The sequence below is a fragment of the Podarcis pityusensis genome, assembly GCF_964106645.2.
Source record: "Podarcis pityusensis genome assembly, chromosome: 13".
NCBI classification, from domain to species: Eukaryota; Metazoa; Chordata; class Lepidosauria; order Squamata; family Lacertidae; genus Podarcis; species Podarcis pityusensis.
This window is the reverse complement of record NC_138038.1, coordinates 45,357,680-45,379,689: the sequence shown is the minus strand read 5'-3', so window position 1 is coordinate 45,379,689 and position 22,010 is coordinate 45,357,680. Positions and strand designations below refer to the sequence as shown.

The following is a 22,010-nucleotide window of genomic DNA, read 5'->3' as shown; positions in this document are numbered from 1 at the left end:
TGGGCAGCTTGGATCCTCAGGCCCCTCTGGGCAAAGAGCTCACCATTAATGAAGACAGAATCAAATGGCACAGACGATTCACTGAGGTATGGAAATAATGGCACAGTCCCTGAAACCCCAGAATTTGTGGTTATCCACGAAATGGGATGCAACAAAAGCACTTCACACATTATTCATTTTGAAATTCACTAGCACTTGAAACCACTTCAGACTAGTGATGAGTTAGAATAGAGGAGTGCTCCCAGACCTCTTGCTTCAAACAGAATGCAACTCCTCCCAGAACAGGTCAGGCATAGGAACCCAAAGCATTTCTCTCTGAGACAGGATGTGGCCTAACAGGAAACCACAACCCAAAAGTCATGGAATGATTTCCTATTGCTAGTTTCTTGTAATGACCCTGCAGGTAGGCGCAGAACCACTATAATGGCTTACCTTTAATTCCTTGTGCCACGACAAAGGAACACCATGTGGACTCCTTGAAGCAAATGCTGTTAGGTGGTGACTCCATCAAAAGGCCAAGCCAGGGGTGAAATCACACCGAATTCTAACACAGCTGTAAGGTAGGATGGGCCATGCATGAATACTGACATCTTCTTAAGTTTGTATGATGTTAGAACAGCAGCTTTTTACCCCACTGAAGGTACCACTTGTGTACCTACAGATCATTTCACACTATTAGTCTTCCTATTTACTATTAAATCACCTGATATTGGATATTTGATAAATTCCCCAGAACAATATCATAATATTAAACTCTTCCTATCTCTTTGCATAGGTGCCACCGCTTTCTCTATGTAATGCCAACTGCCATCCTGGTTACGGGAAGAAAAAGAAGGAGGGGGAGAAGTTTTGCTGCTATGATTGTGATCCATGTCCAGAAGGAATGATTTCAAAGGAGAAAGGTTAGAGATGACATCTTAAGATACTGCAGAACCTCTGGGCTCCTTGGAATTTTGTTGACATTAAACTGCTGCAGGAGAGAAGGCTTAAATTAACAGATGTGTTCATCTCATTGTTTATAGATAACATCAATATATTTTAATCTTTAAAACATCTTGAAGATTTCTTTTTTAAGTGGAAGCTAAGATATTTTACCTCAAACTTCGACAAAATTAGGGTGGACTAAAAGTGGTGTTTGCTCCTCTAAGAATGAGGTTGTTTGACAATAGGGGGAAAGTCTTATCAAACTCACTTTTCGGAGATCCAAGAATTTCAGCTGTAAATCATTTCTCATTTTGTTGTACTGTTTATGTGGCTCTAAGAAAAAGCAGGGAGACAATAAAAAAAAAGATGTCACCCATGTAGAAAATTCCAGAATGGATACACGCGTTTTATTTTTGATACACCTAGTACAAAAGCATTTGGACTTGAAGCTCGTATACATTCTGACGTAGAAAACACTATGCTAAATTGACTAGTGATGTGAAATTCTTAAGAATACTTTTGGTTACTTCAAATTGTCACACACTGTTTGTGCATTTTCAGACATGGAAACATGTGTCAGTTGCCCAGCAGATCAGTATCCAAACAGCGGCCAGGATCTATGCATTCCTAAGATTCCAAACTTCCTAGCCTTTGATGAAACCTTGGCCATTGTTTCAACTTTTTTTGCACTTTTATTCTCTCTGATCACAATTCTGGTGTTCGGCATCTTCATTAAGCATCGCAATACAGCCATAGTCAAAGCCAACAACAGAAGCCTCACCTATGGTCTCCTTATCTCCCTCCTCTTGTGTTTCCTCTCTTCTTTGTTGTTCATTGGAAAACCTAATAAGGTGACTTGCCTTCTCCGACAAACTGCTTTTGGCATTGTCTTCTCTGTGGCCCTCTCCAGCATCTTAGCCAAAACCATATTGGTGGTTTTGGCATTCATGGCTACCAAACCAGGATCCAATATGAGGAAATGGGTAGGCAAAGAACTGGCTTATTCCATTGTCTTTTCCTGCTCCATTGTTCAAGTAGGAATCTGTGTCCTCTGGCTGGCAACCTCTCCCCCATTCCCAGATGTGGACATGCACTCAATGCCTGAAGAAATCATATTTCTTTGTAATGAAGGGTCAGTCTCCATGTTCTATTGTGTTTTGGGCTACATGGGCTTCCTGTCCACTATCAGCTTCACAGTGGCCTTCCTAGCCAGGAAGTTGCCTGACACTTTCAATGAAGCCAAGTTCATCACCTTCAGCATGCTGGTCTTCTGCAGTGTTTGGCTCTCCTTCATTCCAACCTACCTGAGCACCAGAGGAAAATACATGGTGGCTGTGGAGATCTTCTCCATCTTTGCTTCTGGTGCTGGGTTACTGGCTTGCATTTTCACCCCTAAATGCTACATTATTGTGGTGAGGCCTGACCTGAACAACAAAGAGCAGCTAACACCAAAGAAAGGTATAAATGACAGAAAAAGTTGTGGTTCTGTTGGATCTGAGGCTACATGGACTTGCTGCCTGGTATCACTTTCTCAGTCCCTACTCTGGATCTTTGTAGAGTTTGCTTCTTAACTTTTTTATTTGCCAAAGATGTCCCAAAGGCAGCGGGTACAGATTTTTCCTCAGGTTCTACTCCCAAAGCCTTTTTCACAAATGAGTAATGCTGTAATACAATGGAGATTTTGGTTCAAAGTTTCCTTCTCCTAGGTGGGCTCCCTTCCAAGGTTTACGAGACCCATCTGCCCCTCATTTCCCTCTACAGCACCTGCAGTAGCCACCTTTTTAAGCATTAGGCCCACTTTTGCTCTCATCTGCTATATCCCGTCTTTGCATGCAGAGAAACCCCCCAACTCACTGACCATTGGCTGACCTCACCCTGGTTTAGGCAGTCAGTTGAATCTGTTTTGTGGGATGTGGCTGCTGTTGCCAGCTGACAACTTCTAGGAGCCACAGGTGAGAACTGAGTGCAGGGTGGGGATCAGAGGTAGATAAACTACCCTAAAAGTAGCACGACTTGTTCCCCGCTAGAGTTACTACCCCTCCCTAACACTCCATACACCCCTGTCTTGTTTTACTGTATTTTTAAAGCAAATGGAATCTTAATAGCAAAACTCTCAGCCTTTTCATTTAGAAATGGTTCATTTCAGTTGTTCAGTGTTGTACATGTACTGTATGAATGATTTTTAATAAAAAGTCTCTTATCAATTACTGCATGGAATCTGCAAATTCATCTTGAAGACAACACAGGGTACCAGAAGCAAAAAAACATTGTGAAATAGTTGAGGGCTCTACATTCTTTATCTCTCACCCACAAAGCAGCTGATAAATAGTAGAAGGAGAAGTTTAAAAAAGCCATTTCCCTTGATTTTTAAATAGTTTTAACAAACTAACAAATTAGCAGAGATATGCAACATTATCTGGAGGAAAATACATTGGATATTACTAACACTAATAGGACAAACCTTTTTTTCTGAATTATACTTCTAACCGGTTTGAAAGAGTGGTGGCAGAGACTTCCGGAGGTGGCGCCATCGGCAATGGTGGATTCCCTCTAGCTCTGAGGGAGTAGCTCTGCGGAAATCGGGTCTTGCCGCTACGGCGAAGCGGGGACCCCTTTGAAACCACAGGCGGGTGAAGCCTGTGACTGTGGGACTCGGCAGGCACCCTTAGCACCCCCCCAATCTGCGAGGGAACCCTGTAAAGGGTTCTGGAGCGAAACGGGGAGTTTGGCGCGGTGCTGAGAGTCAACTGCTTCTTTCGTGGAGTGAAGCCGCGCAGCTGTTGCCGGAGAGTGCTGACCTTTTTCCTGTGACAATTCGGTTAACAAACAACTACCCGTGAGTAGGTTAAGTTTGAAGATTGGGAAATTTAAGGAAAAAATGGACTAATTTGGCACTGAAGCGGGAAGGCGCAAACAGGAAGTCCGCCTTCCGTTTTTCTGTAAATAGATCAAAGCGAAGACTGTCTAAGCTAAGACCCTGAAAATCGGGTTGAAAAAGACTTAAATCTTAACATCAATTAAAAGAGAACTCCCTCCCTGAGGTGCGGGAAAGGGGAGGGAGAAGGGGAAGTATTTGTTGCCTGCAGAAAAAGAAGAGAGAAAGGGAACAAAGACCATCACTTAATGCCTGGGAACAGACTGTCAAGGGACAATGGAATTGCCGTATTGTGAATCGCGCAGTTAAAAGATTGCAACTTTTTGACAGATAACTCTGTAAGAGAGATACTTTGATTCTGAAGGGTCCCTCCGGACCAGAATTTGTTGCATTTTTTGGCTAAAGGGGGGATCTTTGTAAGTTGGATCAATATGGAGGCCAAATGGCCAAAATATTGGGAAATTTTGGAACAAGAAGGAGACAAATTGAAATTGCAGAGTTTTGAGAAATTAAAAGATAAAGTGCGAGACTGGCTTCATTATTATCAGATAATGGAGGCTTATAATTTGGACAAGAAAATTAGCTTCCAGGTGGAAAAATCAAAATTAGAAACAGAACTGTTAGAACCTAAAACTAAGAAATTGTCAAAGATGTATAACTTGCTGTTGAAATGGAATACTCAGGATGAAACGGTGAAATCTGCTATGATTAAATGGGCACAAGATGTTGGACATTACATTATGTTTGCTGACTGGGAACAGTTGTGGACCACAGGTATGAAATTTACGGCATGTAATGCCCTAAGAGAGAATATTATGAAAATGATATACAGGTGGTACATGACACCAGTCAAGTTTGCAAAAATCTATCACTTGCCCGATAATAAATGTTGGAAATGTAAAGAGACTGAAGGTACATTCTTTCACCTTTGGTGGACGTGCCCAAGGATTAAGGTTTTCTGGGAGATGATATATAATTAAATGAAAAAGGTATTTAAATATACCTTCTTGAAGAAACCAGAGGCTTTTCTCCTGGGCATGGTCGGCCAACTGGTGCCAAAGAAGGATAGAACTGTCTTTATGCATGCCACAACAGCAGCAAGAATACTTATCGCAAATTATTGGAAGACACAAGATCTACCCACCTTGGAAGAATGGCAGATGAAGGTGATGGACTATATGGAACTGGCACAAATGACTGGCAGAATCCGAGACCAGGGAGAAGAGTCGATGGAAGAAGACTGGAAAAAGTTTAAAGACTATCTACAGAAATATTGTAAAATTAATGAATGTTAGAATGATGTTGGATAGAAATTAAGTGGTTTATAGCTGTAATGTTATAAGGGAATATGAGAAAATGGACTATTAATAGGTAAAAACCCAATGTTATAATATTTTAAGATTGAAGATTAGGATAAACAAAGAGGGGAGGGATTTGCTGAACTAACAAACTGAACTGTAATACAGAAAAGGGAGGCGTGAGGAGGTCCGGGAAATAAGCAAATGAAAGATAAGTTATTGAAAGATTGAATTGTTTTTAACTATTTTTATTTTGTATTTTTCTTTTTTCTTTTTTATCTTTTTGTAATACTTTGAAAACTTTAATAAATATCTTATAAAAAAATAACAAAGAAAATTAGCAGAGATATGCAACATTATCTGGAGGAAAACACTATTTCTGTTATAATAATTTTTATTAATTTACAATTACCAGCCAATAATACCCTCATTATAACAATACCAAATTATAGTACTAATACTAATTATTCAAATACTAAATCATATAATTTAGGTGCCCCCCCCCACATGCTAGAAGTGCTGGTTTGATAATTTCCTTTATTTCTGCATTCCAGAATCATCTTAATTTCTATTATATTCCGATCAAAATAATAATCCCTTATACAACAACTGCAATATTAATAACTTCTATTTGTGTTAACACATTAATTGATTTATAAAACAAAAATGAGAAACTCAAACTATATCCTTTCTCTTCCTGTGTGTGGCAGTTATTCTGACCCTGGTGTTTCTTCCAGTCCTTGTAAAATGTTGTGTCTGTTGTGACGGAAACATTGGTTCCAAGTATTTCTTTTTACTTTTTTCTCCTGCCAGAAAATGGTTAAAGAGCGGCAGCCTCTGATTGGCTGTGGTTCCAGGAGGGAGAGTTTAAAAGGGTCAGCTTTGGAGGGAGATTGAGTTAAAGTGTGGTTAAGAGGGGGGTTGAGTTGAGGCAGTTGAGGAGGGAGGTTGGGAGTTAGGTAGGGAGATAGGATAGGAGTCAGGTTGAAATATAAAGAGTGTTGAGGAGGGAGAGTTGGTTCTGGAATAAAACATCCACTCCGAGGGTACAGTGAAGGACTGAGTGTATTGTCCTGCAGGAGTAAAAGAACCAAATCTTGCTGGGAGACTGAGGATGAGACAGGAGAAGGAGGAGCTGAAAGAGATGAGTCTACTTAGGTCTCAAACTAATCTGAAGGGGAGATACTCTTCTGAGGAAAGAAGATATGCCGAAAACCCAGGGAAGGAAGGTGGGGGGGGTGAGCCCTTAAGACTATTACTGAAAGTACCTCAGGATCTGGATTTGTTAAAGGGGTGGGTAACTGAAGGAAAGTACCGCCTTAGAAAGGGACTGAACTATAAAGCCCAAACCTCTGAAAGTGAATTAAAGGGAACTAGCATATTATTATTGAAGTAACCTAAGTTTCTCCACTTATATTATACTACCTTGTTTTAAAAATAAATCTTTATTGTTTATGTAAAGAACACCTGCTTCAACTTCTTGGTTATTCCCATCACAAAGAACCGCCCCAGGATATTCTAGGATAGTTAGGTTTTGTTTTTAAGCCTTCAGGTAAAAGGTTGTTCGGTGTAGTGGGAGCAAAATATTAAAGTGAGAGCAGGCACATGGGCGTGAGCAGTAACTGAGCCGCCAATCTTGGCGCATCCATCTTTTCCATGTTGTTGCTGTTCTCCATCATGCCTTGTGTGCATCTGATATCCCATTAGTCTATTGATCCTATAATCCAGTCTCCCCATGTCTTGATAAGGCAAGGATGATATCCAGAATGGCTGCCACCATTCAGTTAATGCTATGGCAAACCCTGTCTGATCAGTGTTACATAGGTGGGAGAGTGAAGGATGCCCCAGTACTAACAAATTTGGAAGCGGAGAAAGGATGGGGTCAGCTCAACTCTAGATATCCTGCTGACCTTGTAGGTTCATTCCTTGCCTATGATTTTGTGATGCTACAAATTTTATTACATTGACAAATCCAGCTTCTTGTCTACCAGCTGCGGCAATAGATGCTTTTGGATTCACTATCTGCAGTCTGGATTCAGACCGTACCTCCTAGGCTGGAAAAAATGGTGAACACTGCTTTTTTATGGGAAGCCAAATCACAGGACAAAGCGATGCAGTAATTTTTGGAAATTGTGGGATAACCGCTTCTCCCAGGGCATGAAATTGTGGGATAACCGCTTCTCCCAGGGCAACATGGAAACCATCATCAGGCATCACTGAAACCTGGTGGGATAAGTCCCACGATTGGAATGTAATAATGGAGGGATACAATCTATTTCAGAGAAACAGACCAGACAAGAAAGGAGGAGGAGTGGCGTTATATGTCAGGGATGTGTATACCTGTGAAGAGATCCAAGATTTAGAACCTCAAAGCCAAAATGAGAGCATTTGGGTCAAAATTAAGGGAGATAAGAATAACAGAGACCTCATTGTGGGAGTTTACTGTAGATCCCCAAGCCAAACGGAGGACATAGATGATGCCTTCCTGGAACAGATGGCCAAGCATGCAAAAGGAAGGGAGATAGTAGTAATGGGGGACTTCAATTACCCGGATATTTGTTGGATGTCAAACTCAGCCAAGAGCATAAGGTCAAACAGATTCCTCACTGGCCTTGCAGACAACTTCATTGTCCAGAAAGTGGGAGAAGCAATAAGAGGAACAGCCATTTTAGATCTGGTCCTAACCAATGTTGATGACCTGGTTAGTGGGGTAGAAGTGGAAGGATCATTAGGCGCGAGTGATCATGCTCTTCTGAAGTTTACTATACAGCGGAAAGGAGCAGCCAAGCATACTAGGACTCAATTTCTTGACTTTAAGAAAGCCGACTTCATAAAACTTAGGGAAGTGCTGGGTGAGATCCCATGGACAGTAATACTAAAAGGAAAGGGAGTTCATGATGGCTGGGAGTTTGTTAAGAGGGAGATAGTAAAAGCACAACGTCAGGCAATACCAATGAGACGGAAACATAGAAGGTGCCTAAAGAAGCCAGGGTGGCTATCTAAAGAACTTTTAACTGAGTTAAGATTAAAAAAGGATGTGTACAAAAAATGGAAAAGGGGGGAAACCACCAAAGAGGAATTCAAACAAATAGCCAGCACGTGTATACACAAAGTCAGAAAAGCTAAAGCACAGAATATACTCAGGCTTGCTAGAGAGGTTAAAAGCAACAAAAAAGGGGACTTCCGGGTTGGTGCCTCCGGCAATGGCGGATTTCCTCTGATCGGGAGGAATCCGCTCCGTGGAAATTTGGGTCTGGCCGCCACGGCGAAGGTGGAGACCCGTATAAATCACAGGCGGGAGAAACCTGTGAACGTGGGATTCGGCGGGCACCTTTTGCACCTCCCCTACTCACGGGGAAACCCGGTTTCGGGGATCCGGAGCGACGTGGGGTGAGCGGCGCAGTGCTTCGAATCGTCTGCTTCTTCCACGGAGCGAAGCCGCATAGCTGTTGCCGGAGAGCATTGACTTTTTCCTGTGGACAATTTGACTCCAAAGTAATTACCCGTGAGTAGAGCTGAGACGGGAGAATCAGATTTTAAACTTTTAATTTGGCATCGAAACAGGGAGGTTCAAAACAGGAAGTCTGCCTTCCCTACTTGTAAACAGACAGAGGCAAGGAGGCTGTAGGCTGAAGTCTTGGAAAGCCTTTTGTAAAAGCCTAAATTTCCATCAGTAAAGAGCATAAAACCCCCCTTGGAGGCAGGAGAAGAGGGGGGAAGTTGTGGACTGAGTATGCCTGCAGGAGAGAGTGAAGGGAGTTAAAATACTGCCGCTCTGACCCTGGAAACGGGCTGCCAGTAGGACTGACGTTTTGGAATGTTCATTGACAGCACTTAGAACATTCCTTGACAGCTAGCAAAGGAAGAGAAATACATTGTTTCTATTGTCTCCGGCTGCTTCTAAAAAGGAGTAAAAAGTAACTGAAATCTGAAATTAACTTTGGATTGTATGAGTTGCGTTTAAAGGGGACATTGTTGATTATTATAAACAGAAACTGTTTCCCCCTAGTGGAAGTCTCTGAAATTGGTTACTTTATAAGAGCTGGGCTAGGGGGACTTCCAGCTGCAAGATAAAAACTGTGAGACTCTGAGATTGACCTTGAATCTCCCAAGTGTTATGGTAAATGGAAAGGAAAAAAACAGATGAAATGTCGACAGAAGAGGCCTTAGTGGTCGCATTAGTGAAAATAAACGATTCGCTGGAACAGATTCACAGGAAAACAGACAATCTGGGACAAAAGGTGAACACCAACACAGAAACCATTCAGAGATTGATACAGGAATTTACCTTGACACGGCAAACTGTGGATGAAGTCAGGGAGAAAAACCTTGCTGCTGAATGTAAAACAATACAACTGGAGTGTGAAAGAGCCCCATCCATTCAAAGGCAACTCGATGTGACATCTGTTATGATTGAACTTAAAGAAAAACAGATGAATTTGAGGACCAGAGCCCTACCTGAATTGGGAAAGGAAAGCTTGACAGAGCTTCAGGAGGAGACAGGACTAACATCGGTTGAGAAAGAGAGGCTTTTGGGGGTCAGTATGACCGCCAAAAATGTGAATTTATTTAAGGGTAACTGTGAAGGACGTTGGATTGAAGAGAAGGGGGATTGGGAAATATGGACAAATCTGAAGTTGCTATTGTTGGGCCGAGCTGTTGTGGTGGGGATGAGGGTTGCTGTGTTGCCAGGGATGTTGCTTTTGTTCCAAATAGTGCAAGTTTTGGATGGGATGGATTGTTTCAGGAGGTGGCAGAGGGATGTTTTTGGTTTTGTTTGGCAGGGCAGGAAGCCTCGAGTAAAACTTAAGATATTGACGGATGCTAAAGAAGGAGGTGGACCTGCCCTGCCAGACCCCTAAACTTTGTTGTGAACCATCTGCTTTTTGCCGGCTGAGAGAATGGTTGTCTCTTGGAAGCACTGAAGTGTTGGATAATGGCAGATGAAGTTGATGGACTAGATGGAATTGGCAAAAAAGACTGGCAAGATCCGAGACCAGGGAGAAGAGTTGGTGGAAGAAGACTGCGAAAAGTTTAAAGATTATTTATAGAAATATTGTAAAATTAATGAATGTTAGGGGGACTTCCGGGGTGGCGCCATCGGCAATGGCGGACTCCCTCTGAACCGGAGGGACCAGCTCCGCACGAAACGGGTCTTTTCCGCTGCAGCGAAGTGGGGACCCTTTCAGAAATCACAGGCGGATGAAGCCTGTGACCGTGGGACTCGGCGGGCACCTTTAGCGCCCCCCCAACCCGCAAAGGAACCCACTAACGGGCTACGAAGCGAAGAGGGGAAAGTGGCGCGGTGCTGTGAGTCAACTGCTATTTCCGTGGAGTGAAGCCGCACAGCCGTTGCTGGAGAGCGCTGCCTTTTTCCTGGGACAATTTGGCATCTAAAGTAATCACCCGTGAGTACTCAAATATTGAACAATTGGACTTCAAATAAGAACTGGCGATTAGAAAGGAATTGGACTTAAAAATTTACCTTAATTTGTCACTGAAACGGGAAGGTCTAAACAGGAAGCCAGTCTTCCGTTTCCTTGTAGTCAGAAGAAAGCAAAGACAACGTAAACTAGAGCTTAGAAAAATACTTTTAAAGGATTGGTTTTCACCATTTAAAACCATTGAACCCCCCTTCGGTAGCAGGAGAAGAAGGGGGATCTTTTTTGGACTGTTTAAACCTGCAGAAGTGAGTTTAAAGTAAAGTAACTTTCCACCAACCTGACCCTGGAGCGGGGTGTCAGAATTGACGTTTTGAAGCTCATTGACCAGATACAAATGCTTTTGACAGATAGTTAAAAGAAGAGTAACATTGTGATTCCACTGTTTCCTTTCGCATTTTAAAGGAACTAATATTGACAAAATATCTTAAAAAAAGAAAAACTTTGTTGCTATTGTCCTTAAAAGAAAGAACAACCAGAAGTTCCCCCCCCCCTAGAAGGCAACTGTGAAATTGTAACCAATTCTAGGGAGTTTGCAGATTACAACCGTGGGAAAGGAATTGTGACCTTGCAGGTCAATGTTATCAGAAGCACTGTTGGGTGCTTTCTGGAAAATAAATGCCCTATTGGATCAGTTAAGTCAGAAGACGGATTTGATGACTAATGCGGCAAGAACATTTGAACAGGTAGTGGGAAATTATATGGAGCCCACCCAGGAACCTAAACAGGAGTGTGTCCTGACAGAGCAGATGATAGAAGAGGATGTTGCAGAATCTTGGGCGCCAGAGATGGAGGGACTTTTCGCCCAGCAGGAAAATGAGCCTTTGGATTTGACAAATGAACTTGGAAAAAACCAGATTTGGAAAGACAAAGTTTGGATTGATTTGGAAATGGGAGGTTGGACTGACCCCCCTATGCAGGGATGTTTGGACTTTCCGAGTCTGGCAATGGGCCGTCAGAGGGTTGGAGCTGTTGGGACTTCCAATCTTGGAGGGAATTAGAATCATGTCTTAAAATACCACATGGAGTCTAGTCTGGACTATAAGAAAGGGGCTGATTTGTTGAAAAGGGTCAAAAACACTACCAAGCTGGAGTTCCCACGAGTGAAAGGAAAATATGAAGAAGAGCTGCAGAAGGGACATGGAAGAGATGTGAAGGCCTCAGATATAAGATCACCAGGTTAATGTGCCAGACTAATGGGATAAAAAGGACTGACAATCCCGGAACCGGGGGGGGGGGGACGCTGGAAGAAGATTGGATTGTTTTTATTCTCTTTTTTATCATCAGAAATGTTTTATGAACGTTGGAAAAATGTTGAAATGAAATTACTTGGCTCTTGTAAAAATGTTTAAAGAATTAGGTAAAAAGGTAATGGTTATGAGAAGCTGGTAAAAAGATTTAAGTCTTAAGTTTTAAGGTTTTTTATAAGATAAGATGAAAATAGAGTAAGGTAATGTAATGAAAGAATATTATGAATTATGGAAAGGATTTGCTGTGACAATTATTAATCAAGATACAAGAGATGGAAGGAGGAGGAGGTCATGGAAAGAAGGTAATGAAAGTGGAGAATTTGAAAATGATGGTTTTATTTTTTTATTTTTATTTTTCTGTTTTTGTCTTTTTTCTTTGTAATTTTGTCTTTTTTCTTTGTAATTTTAAAAAATTCTTTTTTCAATAAATATCATTATAAAAAAAATTAATGAATGTTAGAAGAATGTTGGAATGAAGTTATATGGCTTCAATAGAAATGTTTTAAGGAATTAAGTATAAAAAGATTAATAGAGTATTAAAGGAAAATAAGGTTAAAATGTGTTAAGATAATTATAGGATAGAAAACAGGGGAAGATGGAAAGGAATTGGAATTAAGTATAAATAGATTAATAGAGCTTTAAAGGGAAAAATATGGTTAGAATGTGTTAAGACAATTATAGGATAGAAAACAGAGGAAGATGGAAAGGAATTGCTGAAACAATTAACAGAAGTGGAATACAAAAAGGGAGGTGTGAGGAGGTCGAGGAAATAAGGGAAAGAAAGATAAGATGTTGAAATTGGATTGTGTTTTAAATGGTTTTTGTTTTGTTTTGTTTGTTTTTTTATTTTGTATTGTATTGTATTGTATGTTTTTTCTTTTTTGGTTTTTTTTGTAGTGTTGTGTTTAATTTGTTGGAAATTTAATAAATATTATTTTTTTAAAAAAAAAAAAAAGGAACAAAAAAGGCTTTTATGGGTATGTCCGTAGCAAAAGGAAGAACAAAGAAACAGTGGGGTCACTCAGAGGAGAAGATGGTGAAATGCAAACAGGGGACACAGAAAGGGCTGAACTCTTCAATGCCTTCTTTACCTCAGTCTTCTCCGATAAAGAAAACAATGCCCGACCTGAAGAATTTGGAGCAAATGATTCAGCAGAGGAAACACAGCCCAGAATAACTAAGGAGATAGTACAAGAATACTTGGCTAGTTTAGATGTATTCAAGTCTCCAGGGCCAGATGAACTGCATCCAAGAGTATTAAAAGAACTGGCAGATGTGATCTCAGAACCACTGGCAGTCATCTTTGAGAATTCCTGGAGAACAGGCGAAGTCCCGGCAGACTGGAGGAGGGCAAATGTTGTCCCTATTTTCAAAAAGGGGGAAAGAGGGGACCCAAATAATTATTGCCCAGTCAGTCTGACATCAATACCAGGGAAGATTCTGGAGCAGATCATTAAGCAAACAGTCTGTGAGCACCTAGAAAGGAATGCTGTGATCACCAATAGTCAACATGGATTTCTGAAAAATAAGTCATGTCAGACTAACCTGATCTCGTTTTTTGACAGAATTACAAGCCTGGTAGATGAAGGGAACGCAGTGGATATAGCCTACCTTGATTTCAGCAAGGCATTTGACAAGGTGCCCCATGATATTCTTGTAAAGAAGCTGGTAAAATGCGGTCTTGACTATGCTACCACTCAGTGGATTTGTAACTAGCTGACTGACCGAACCCAAAGGGTGCTCATCAATGGTTCCTCTTCATCCTGGAGAAGAGTGACTAGTGGGGTGCCACAGGGTTCTGTCTTGGGCCTGGTCTTATTCAACATCTTTATCAACAACTTGGATGATGGACTCAAGGGCATCCTGATCAAATTTGCAGATGACACCAAACTGGGAGGGGTGGCTAACACCCCAGAGGACAGGATCATACTTCAAAACGACCTTGACAGATTAGAGAACTGGACCAAAACAAACAAGATGAATTTTAACAGGGAGAAATGTACAAGTATTGCACTTGGGCAAAAAAAAATGAGAGGCACAAATACAAGATGGGTGGCACCTGGCTTGAGAGCAGTACATGTGAAAAGGATCTAGGAGTCTTGGTTGACCACAAACTTGACATGAGCCAACAGTGTGACGCGGCAGCTAAAAAAGCCAATGCAATTCTGGGCTGCATCAATAGGAGTATAGCATCCAGATCAAGGGAAGTAATAGTGCCACTGTATTCTGCTCTGGTCAGACCTCACCTGGAGTACTGTGTCCAGTTCTGGGCACCACAGTTCAAGAAGGACACTGACAAACTGGAACGTGTCCAGAGGAGGGCAACCAAAATGGTCAAAGGCCTGGAAACGATGCCTTATGAGGAACGGCTAAGGGAGCTGGGCATGTTTAGCCTGGAGAAGAGGAGGTTAAGGGGTGATATGATAGCCATGTTCAAATATATAAAAGGATGTCACATAGAGGAGGGAGAAAGGTTGTTTTCTGCTGCTCCAGAGAAGCAGACACGGAGCAATGGATCCAAACTACAAGAAAGAAGAGTCCACCTAAACATTAGGAAGAACTTCCTGACAGTAAGAGCTGTTCGACAGTGGAATTTGCTGCCAAGGAGTGTGGTGGAGTCTCCTTCTTTGGAGGTCTTTAAGCAGAGGCTTGATAACCATATGTCAGGAGTGCTCTGATGGTGTTTCCTGCTTGGCAGGGGGTTGGACTCGATGGCCCTTGTGGTCTCTTCCAACTCTATCATTCTATGATTCTATGATTCTAACAGTTGCAGGAATGAAGGATACAGCACCATATATGAACAGGAAAACATCATGGGGGGAAATTATCACACGCAGGAAAGAATAAGGATTACATTTAGAGTTCCTCACTTGAAACTTTATAAATTACCTAATATAGCAAAAACAAAAATAAAACCACAAGACTGTAGCTGTTATCTAAGAGATTATTATATGTGCATGGAATGCAATGGAAATTATTAACATAGTGGAACACAGAATTAATAAAGAAGAATGAAGCCATCAAATCTAGCATGCAAGGGGAAACATTTAATTAAATCATATAATTGACATTTGAATAATTGGCATTCAAAATTGCATTAATTAGAGAAAATTGGTATTGTGATAATGAGGCTGGTATTGGAACAATATGGGTAAATCAATAAAAATATATGTTTTTAAAAAAATAATAGTAATATTTTGGCATTTCCCCTACTGCTGAAGTGCCATAGAATCCAAAAACACTGCACAAGTGATTCTCTCCCCTATCATTACTCAAATTACAATAATCAATCCACCTGACTGAACCGCCAAATACCACAGTGGAAAATAGGAATCAACAAGCAAGCCTGAAATGATTATAAGCTCCTCTGTGCTCCATAGACGACTAGGCTGTGCTCTGTTACTTATCAGTTTCCCTTTTTCATATCAAACCACTGCATCTTGTTTGGCATCCAAGGCATTCTGTTGTGACAATGTTCAAGCTAACAGTAAGGTGGATACAGGTCCCTTACCGTGTCAAATTGACAGAGTCAGCTGTCACCCAATTTGTCTTGTTCAGATCAGGTGGAGGAGAGGAATAAGACTGTCGAGAAAAGCAGCGGACTCCATGCACACAAGGGAATTTGCCATCAGGATGTTGCTCCTGCTGCTTCTGTTGCTCCCCAATATAGTGCCCCAAGGACAAAGTGCTAAATGCACAACAAATCATCCTGTTCATGTTCTACATGAGTGGCATGAGCCAGGTGACTTGGTCATTGGTGCAATGGCATCTCATATTTATTACATAGTCCGCAAGGTTTCCTTGAAGAAACACCCTTCCCAGGATTTCATTGATGCCCCACTGTAAGTAAGGGTTAATTAATATTATTTTAATTATTCCATATAGGCTATATCAGACAGAATATAACTTTGATTGATATGAAGGGGGGATTGCTTTAGAACTTTATTTTTTAAATGTGTGGAGAGGTTATATTAGAAATCTCTGTGGATATAGGCTATCTGCATATTGTCAATGTACAATAAGCTTTTTTGAGTCTAATTGTTTAAAGAGAAAGAGAAAAGAGAGTAGGAGAAAGAGAAAAGTGATGGCATGAAAATAGGAAAGCCTATAGCCAAGTAGTATGGTACTGAACTTTTTTGATGATACCCAATTTTTCAAGGTAGCGAAAACAAATATGGGTTCCCGAAGATATGAAGAAATGTGCAACAGCTTTTTTAATTACACAATATTCTTAGATTGCCCAAATAAGTAAATAAACTTTGCTGGCTTCATCCTCGCTTTATAGGCAGACAGGTGAATCTCTCCTATCTAGATTCTGTGCACTGTATAATTTTCCCATCAAACAAAACCTCACTTCATTTGCAGGGTGTTGACAAAGTTCTACCAGCAAATCCTGGCCTTGGTCTTTGCTGTTGATGAGATCAACAAGAATCCTAGGCTGTTGCCCAATGTCTCTCTCGGCTTCCACATCTATGAGAGCTATTATGATTCAAAGATGACCTACCAAAACACTCTGGACCTGCTCTTTAAATCACATCACTTTGTTCCCAACTACAGGTGTGGCATCCAGAAAAATGTGATAGGAGTCATTGGGGGACTCAGCTCTGATACCTCCTGGTGCATGGCAAACATCTTAGGTCTTTTCAAGATTCCACAGGTAGAATATGGATTTGAAAAACAGAGATGTCATGCTTTTCTTGCATTAGGAATCTACTGATTCATAAATATGGAGTGGGGAAATAGACAAAGTAAAAGGGCCATAATATGCATATCCAGCAATGTGTGTAAGAAGCTCAATTTGTGTTTAATAGATGTAATAGAAGATTTCTCTAAAGCTGCCAGGTTTGTAAAGGAGAAACCTAGATGGGTTCATATACATCAATCCTGAATGCACTGCACTGGCTTCCTGTGAGCTACTGAATATATGACATTGACAATCTCTTCATAGGCAAAAAAAACAGAACATATTAACTAAAAATGTTCCTCCCCTTAAAAAGCAAGATAGACCTTTCCCAAAGTATGATGTTACTCAACATTGTTCACTTTCAGAGGCTAATTGAAAACACTGTTTTCTTGCTATTGTTCTGGCATTTGACACTTCAGAGCGTTATATAGTGGTGTCATCATTGTGCTATTCTGCTGCATTGCTGTATTTCATTTTAGTTGTTTTTTATATTGTATTTTATATTTTACTGATATTTTATATGATTTGGTTTATAGTGCTCAGAGAAGAATAGCATATACAGTGGTACCTCGGGTTACATACGCGTCAGGTTATATAAGCTTCAGGGTACAGACTCCGCTAACCCAGAAATAGTGCTTCAGATTAATAACTTTGCTTCAGGATGAAAACAGAAATCGTGCTCCGGCGGCACGTCAGCAGCAGGAGGCCCCATTAGCTAAAGTGGTACTTCAGGTTAAGAAATGTTTCAGGTTAAGAACGTACCTCCAGAACGAATTAAGTACTTAACCCGAGGTACCACTGTATAATCTAATGGAGCTCTTCAGGATTTCCCAGGAAAACTTCCTGAGAGAGTACTTAGTAGATAGAGAATCAACGGCTTCCTACAAACATTACAAAGGTTACAGAGCAAAAGTACATGATCCACCTCCACTTTGGACTTTTGTTGAGTCGTCCATTTAGTATATTAACATGAACGATGATAAATGCTCCTCTCTACTTGTAGACTATCAGTGTGTACAAGTATAAAGCTGGGATGATGCCATAATAATAACAGTAAATATCTACAGAAACCAAGAGCAAGATTATATCTGTTTTACTATGTAATTTGGTACATTTGGGATATATATTCAGTGTGTGTGTGTGCGTGTGTGTGTGCGTGTGTGTGTGTGTGTGTGTGTGTTTATTTGCAAATATTTTGGGATATCATGATTTCTTGTTTCCACTTGGAAACGTTTGGCTTTTGCTTTTCCAGATTTCATATGGTTCATTTGAACCACCCATAAATTATGGAACCAAGTTCCCATCCTTTTACCGCATGGTCCCCAATGAAGACCTTCAGTATCAGGGAATTATCCAGTTACTTCTGCATTTCAGATGGAAATGGGTTGGGCTCATGACTCCAGCTAATGAAGCTGGGGAACGTTTCTTACAGACAATTGAGCCAATGCTTTTCAAGAATGGAATCTGTTCAGCATTCACAGAAAGAGTGGAACTCAATATAATTTATAACAGTAACAACCTCGAAATGCTGCAGGACGCAAGGATTTGGTTACCAACTTTCACAACCAGCAGAGCCAATGCAGTTCTTGTATATGGAGAAAGTAGATTTATTATATGGTTGTCAGGTGCTTTAATCACAATGGAGTTATCTCAGCTACTATTTCCCCAAAAGAAGTCACGTGAAGGAAAAGTATGGATTACAACTACCCAAATTGATTTCATATTATATAGCCTTCAAAAATGGACAGTTAATATACGAATGTTCCATGGTGCTATCTCCTTTGCAATTCACTCCAAGGAGATTCACAACTTTAAAGACTTTCTTCGGAGTATACGTCCTCATTGGACAGACACAGATGGTTTTATCCAAGATTTCTGGGAAGACGCATTCAGTTGTTCACTTTCAAATACCACTCTCTCACCAACCATGTGTACTGGAGAGGAGATGCTGGAGAGCCTCCCTGCACCATTTTTTGAAATGAGCATGACTGGCCACAGCTACAGTATCTATAATGCTGTCTATGCTTTGGCACATGCCTTAAATAGCATGCACTTGGCTGGAGCCATCCGCAACAGAAGAGGTGCTAAGGGAAAACTCTCTCCTCACTATGCAGATCCTTGGCAGGTATTCTTCTCTGTTACAAAGCATTCACTGCATTGGTACATTATGTGAGTTGGTATTTAATCATCAGTAAAGAAATAAAAGAATAAAACTTAAGAAATTAAAAAATAAACCTTTAGTAATTTTATCAAAGACATAAGGAAAAAACTACACATAACTGAAGCTGTGCCAACCACCTTCTCCACACTGAAAACCCCTCCATTTTCTATCCACATCCCTCCACAATTCTCTCTGTTTCTCTTACCTGTCAAATTACCCAGTGGTGTAAGTGTGGGGGCTTGGGGCCCATGGCCCTGGGAGCATTATTCTGAAGGAGAACAACCAGGACCCCAACCCCAGGCACTGGCATTTGCAGGGATCCTCATATCCAAGAGAAAAGAGAAGAGCAGCCCATCAGGGAGCTGCCACTGCCTGGGCACGTCCTGGTAGGCCTTGTGCCTAACTCCTCATCGTTCCCTGTCTGCCAACCACCAAGGTTTCTGGGGCCTGAAGCCTCACTGGTAGATCCCCAGAAGAGGCTATCAACTGTTTGATCACTGTCTCTAGACCCTGCTATTCTCCCTTCTCCTCTTCTGCCTCTGACTCTGGATTTCAGTCTGGTGCATCCTCTTCCTGCTCCCTTAACCTGTTGCCTCTTCTGTATCTGAAAGCTGTTCCTCCCAGTCGGCTCCCTCTTCTTCCACTGACCACTCCTTGTCATTCCACCACCAATCCCCTGGCTCTGAGCCTCCTTTCCTTGGGGGCGTCCCTTTCGGGTTCTCCATCTGCTGCTCTCTACCACTTCTCTGCATCCAACATCCAACCATGCTCAAATCCACTCTATAAACTATGGAAAGGTCCGGTCCGATGTTCTCATACTGCATTCCTATCCTTTAAGAATATAAGCTACCATCTCTTCTCATACATAACTTCTCAAATCCCTTCCGTTTCTTGGATCTTGACAAAGGCTGGTCTCAAGCAAGCAGGTCTATCGTCTCATCTGTCAGGGAACTGCCATCAGAGGCACGGGAGAAGGAGAGGGTCTCTGATTCTGCAGGAGAAGGTCCAAGCGCTAGGGGGAGACTTAGCTGGGAAGAAGGGGAAGAGAATGAGTGTAACACCAGGGAGTCAGGAGAGCAACGGGACAGGGAGGTGCAGGGGCTCCAGGACTCTTCGTTGGAAGTTAGTGAGGAGAGCCCAAGCACCCCGCTGCCCACGCCCACCCTGCGCAGGAGACTCCCGCGCAGTGAGAGGCGGAGACGATTGGGCGTCAAACAACTCTTATGTTGGCAACGCTTTAAGAAACGCCCAAAGACAGATTCTACGAGTGACTAAGGGCAGCCACGCTGAGATGGGCTGCGCAGTCCGGAGGGTTTAACCAGGCAATCTAAGGCTCAAACGGAGCAGGATTACGCACGAGTAACTCCCAACCATTATATCATCTCTCCATAATATCTTGATGCAAGTCTCTTGAATGTTGAATCAGCACTGATTCATGATTTCCTACTCCTTTTGTATGTGCAACTAGAATATGGATGCTCTCCAATGTGAACTTAAGCGTTTAACTTCGATTGTCTTTCCACTTAGCTCCACTCATTCCTGCAGAGAATCTCATTCAACAACAGTGCTGGGGATGAAATTGCATTAAATAAATATGGAGAGTTAGCAGCTGGCTTTGATATTACCAATTTGGTCACTTTCCCAAATAATTCCTATGTCAGAGTCAAAGTGGGCAGGTTGGATCCTCAGGCCCCTCCGGGCAAAGAGCTCACCATTAATGAAGACAGAATCAAATGGCACAGACGATTCACTAAGGTATGGAAATAATGGCACAGTCCCTGAAAACCCAGTATTTGTGGTTATCCACAAAATGGGATGTAACAAAAGCACTTCACACATTATTCATTTTGAAATTCACTAGCACCTCAAACCACTTCAGACTAGTGATGAGTTAGAATAGAGGAGCTCCCAGACCTCTTGCTTCAAACGGAATGCAACTCCTCCCAGAACAGGTCAGGCATAGGAACCCAAAGCATTTCTCTCTGAGACAGGATGTGGCCTAAAAGGAAACCACAACCCAAAAGTCATGGAATGATTTCCTAGTCCTAGTTGCTTGTAATGAACCTGCAGGTAGGCGCAGAACCACTATAATGGCTTACCTTTTAATTCCTTGTGCCACCACAAAGGAACAGCATGTGAACTCCTTGAAGCAAATGCCATTAAGTGGTGACTCCATCAAAAAGCCAAGCCAGGGGTGAAATCACACCGAATTCTTACACAGCTGTAAGGTTGGATGGTCCAGGCATCTTCTTAAGTTTGTGCCACTTGTGTAGCTACGGATCATTTCACACTATTAGTACTCCTATTTACTATTAAATCACCTGATATTGCATATTTGATAAATTCCCCAAAACAATATAATAATATTAAACTCTTCCTATCTCTTTGCATAGGTGCCACCGCTTTCTGTATGTAATGCCAACTGCCATCCTGGTTACGGGAAGAAAAAGAAGGAGGGGGAGAAGTTTTGTTGCTATGATTGTGATCCATGTCCAGAAGGAATGATTTCAAATGAGAAAGGTTAGAGATGACATCTTAAGATAATGCAGAACCTCTGGGCTCCTGGCAATTTTGTTGACATTAAACTGCTACAGGAGAGAAGGCTTAAATTAACAGATTTGTTCTTCTCATTGTTTATAGATAACATCAATATATTATAATCTTTAAAACACCTTGAAGATTTCTTTTTTACGTAGAAAGTAAAATATTTTACCTCCAACTTCTAGAAAATTTGGGTGGACTAGGTGTTTTCTCCTCTAAGAATTAGGTTGTTTAACAAAAGCATTTGGGCTTGAAGCTCTTATACATTCTGACGTAGAAAACACTATGCTAAATGGACCAGTGATGTGAAATTCTTAAGAATATTTTTGCTTACTTCAAATTGTCACACAATGCTTGTGTATTTTCAGACATGGAAACATGTGTCAGTTGCCTAGCAGATCAGTATCCAAACAGCGGCCAGGATCTATGCATTCCTAAGATTCCAAACTTCTTAGCCTTTGATGAAACCTTGGCCATTGTTTCAACTTCCTCTGTGCTTCTATTCTCTCTGATCACAATTCTAGTGCTCGGCATCTTCATTAAGCATCGCGATACAGCCATAGTCAAAGCCAACAACCGAAGCCTCACCTATGGTCTCCTTATCTCCCTCCTCTTGTGTTTCCTCTCTTCTTTGTTCTTCATTGGAAAACCTAATAAGGTGACTTGCCTTCTCCGACAAACTGCTTTTGGCATTGTCTTCTCTGTGGCCCTCTCCAGCATCTTAGCCAAAACCATATTGGTGGTTTTGGCATTCATGGCTACCAAACCAGGATCCAATATGCGGAAATGGGTAGGCAAAGAACTGGCTTGTTCCATTGTCTTTTCCTGCTCCATTG

At 41.5% G+C, this 22,010-nt stretch overlaps 1 protein-coding gene across 1 annotated transcript; it reads left to right on the top strand.

The window, feature by feature from the left end:
* Positions 1 to 1,487: 1,487 nt before the first annotated feature.
* LOC308460927 (vomeronasal type-2 receptor 26-like) lies at positions 1,488 to 2,495 on the top strand (the record flags this gene model as incomplete). Its single annotated transcript, XM_080977465.1, has 1 exon — positions 1,488 to 2,495. The coding sequence occupies one exon, from the start codon at positions 1,488 to 1,490 to the stop codon at positions 2,493 to 2,495; it is 1,008 nt and encodes a 335-aa protein (XP_080833591.1).
* Between the last annotated feature and the right edge of the window lie 19,515 nt (positions 2,496 to 22,010).